The sequence below is a fragment of the Perkinsus marinus genome (genome assembly GCF_000006405.1).
Source record: "Perkinsus marinus ATCC 50983 genomic scaffold scf_1104296972102, whole genome shotgun sequence".
NCBI classification, from domain to species: domain Eukaryota; phylum Perkinsozoa; order Perkinsida; family Perkinsidae; genus Perkinsus; species Perkinsus marinus.
The window spans coordinates 65,377-67,608 of NW_003201866.1; the positions used below are offsets into that span (position 1 = coordinate 65,377).

The 2,232-nt window shown below is 49.4% G+C and overlaps 1 protein-coding gene across 1 annotated transcript in view; it reads right to left on the reverse strand.

Moving 5' to 3' along the window:
* Positions 1–1,814: 1,814 nt before the first annotated feature.
* The window catches only part of Pmar_PMAR002534 (hypothetical protein), a gene marked incomplete at both ends in the record, with an annotated part of 1,200 nt that continues 782 nt past the window's right edge, over positions 1,815–2,232 (reverse strand). The window contains 3 exons of the mRNA XM_002766672.1: positions 1,815–1,891; positions 1,935–2,017; positions 2,059–2,214. Coding sequence (XP_002766718.1) covers positions 1,815–1,891; positions 1,935–2,017; positions 2,059–2,214 — 316 coding nt within the window. The remainder of the gene's footprint in view (positions 1,892–1,934; positions 2,018–2,058; positions 2,215–2,232) is intronic.

Here is a 2,232-nt window from a genome sequence, read left to right on the forward strand (position 1 = left end):
GTGATCTTGAACAGAAACCGCATCTATAAACAATACCTATTAGATATCAATCATCGAGGTGCAGTTGTTGGATATGGACGTAAATTACGGCTATAACTAATAACTGCAGGCAAACTAAATCACGCGATGTACGAGGCCATGGTTCATGGTATTCGTTGTCGGAGATGACATTGTGGTCGTTTGTAGAGTCTACAATGTAGACATAATCAAAACGAACAACCTCTGAGAATAGTAGGTCAACAGAGTCGTGGTATCCTAGTACGGCATTCGCGGGTTCCCAGCGTGTGGAAATTCCACAGTGGAATGCTTCACAGTGCAGCTTACGGCTGGGCCATAATGGCACGCCGGCCGGCCGACAGGACTGCCATCAACCGTCGACTCGCACTGGAAAGGGGATGTGCTGGGGGGAGTGCGTTGTCCAGTTAGTTTCCACCAATCAATTTTGGTATATCCCGCCTCGTTGTTAGCTGCGGAGACACACATTTCGAGAAAAGTTGTTCACTTCCAAAATTCGCTCAGAGTAAAAACTGAAGGGCCCATCCACAAGGTCCTTCCCCCCGAGGTATAAACTATTCGTTGAGGTGTTTGAGAGGATGGCACCCAAGAAATACCGCACTTACATTTTTGCGTGCTATTTCTCAAGCGTGTATGGGGGCCCCGTTTGGGAGGCCCCACCAATGGTGCGCAACCATATCGCTCGCGGTACTTCACGCCCAATATGTTAAATATAGTCGTACACTGTACAAGTAAATATATTCAAGCACGGTGTACACATGTACACGTTGCAGCCCTGACAAAGTAGTCGAACGAATGATTCATGTGACATGACGGTCGCTGGCATCCCCGTGGGCCGGCCGATAAGCAGCACCATTAAGCCTTCCACACACTGGGAGTCGTAAATGCCATATCAGGACATGACGAATTTTTGGACCACCTATTCCGAGAAATTGTGTCTCTAAACGTCCATACTGTGGACTCCTCAGTGTAACCTGCAGCAACAATCCCTACTGCCTAGCCCCCACGTCAAAGCTTTGCAGCTGCACCTCAACTTGTATCTGGTAGATACCACCTATTGGTGCGTTCAAGGCCGAAAGCTTCTTCCCACTATGTGCTCCCATTTCACAAAACGCGCAGACTGCGCGGCGCAATGTCGCCGCGACACTCCCTAATGACCAGGTATCTGCTGGATTAGCAAATGCTGAGGCCCTTAGCCTGAGGGTCGCTTCTTTCGTTCTCTTGAAGCTCTAAGGGCCGTTATAGAAGGAAGCTCAGCATCGTTGACCAGTACGTTGGGATCCCAACGTACTGATCATACATTTATCGGTCACATTGACCAGTTGAAGGTGGATTCAGCGCCTAATGTTGGTCTTGGCTGTGGTAAATGGGTTGCGCAGCACAACTTGCGCTATAAACACTTGTTCAAATCAATAGTTTGATACACAATCTCTCGATTCCAGGGATGAATTTCGGGGAGGGAAAAATAAGTTTGTCCCGTTGCATGGCTGAGCTACGGTCCGTGGCCCACGGAGAATGAACCACGGTGGCTCACTCTCGTCCTCGCCGCCGAGACCCCGCGAATGCTGTCTTGACGGAACTCGTAGGGTACGAGTTATAACACAACGATTGTTTATTCAAATCGCCTGACAAGTAAGGTTTAGTCAGGTATTTGATCACTGGATCATCAAGAATCCTCAGATAACAACTTCAAAGAAAAAGAATCTCAGCAGATCCTCGCTCTGAGAGCAAGGATCGTTCAGCCTGAGCGGTATGGACGAAGGCACAAAGCACTCTGTAGGCTTCTGGTTGTAGCGAAGCTACACACACTGCTCGCCAGGATCGAGGTCGTCCTTCAAAAGGGGATAGTAAGTTTGCTTCAGGATGCCACATTCACCTGTGCATGAGAGATGGGAGGATAAGACCGAGAGCGTTCACACCTTCGCCACCTTTTCCACGGAGCAGTCTACCATACCCTTGCATTCCCCAATCCGTGCCCCAGGAGTTCTTGAACTCCCAATATCTATGAGCAGATTGGTAATCCTCAGTGAAGGCCACACTCACTTGGTGCCGTCTTTATCCTCCCCATAACCAGTGATCAACACACTGTGCGATGACTTGTATTTGTCACAGGCGTCGGCTGGAAGGGAAGAGAGCAGTGAACATTTTCTAGAGGAAGCCGGGGGTCCAAAGCGCTCGCAAGTCCCCAGAAACGGTTTGCTGATCCACCCGGCTTAT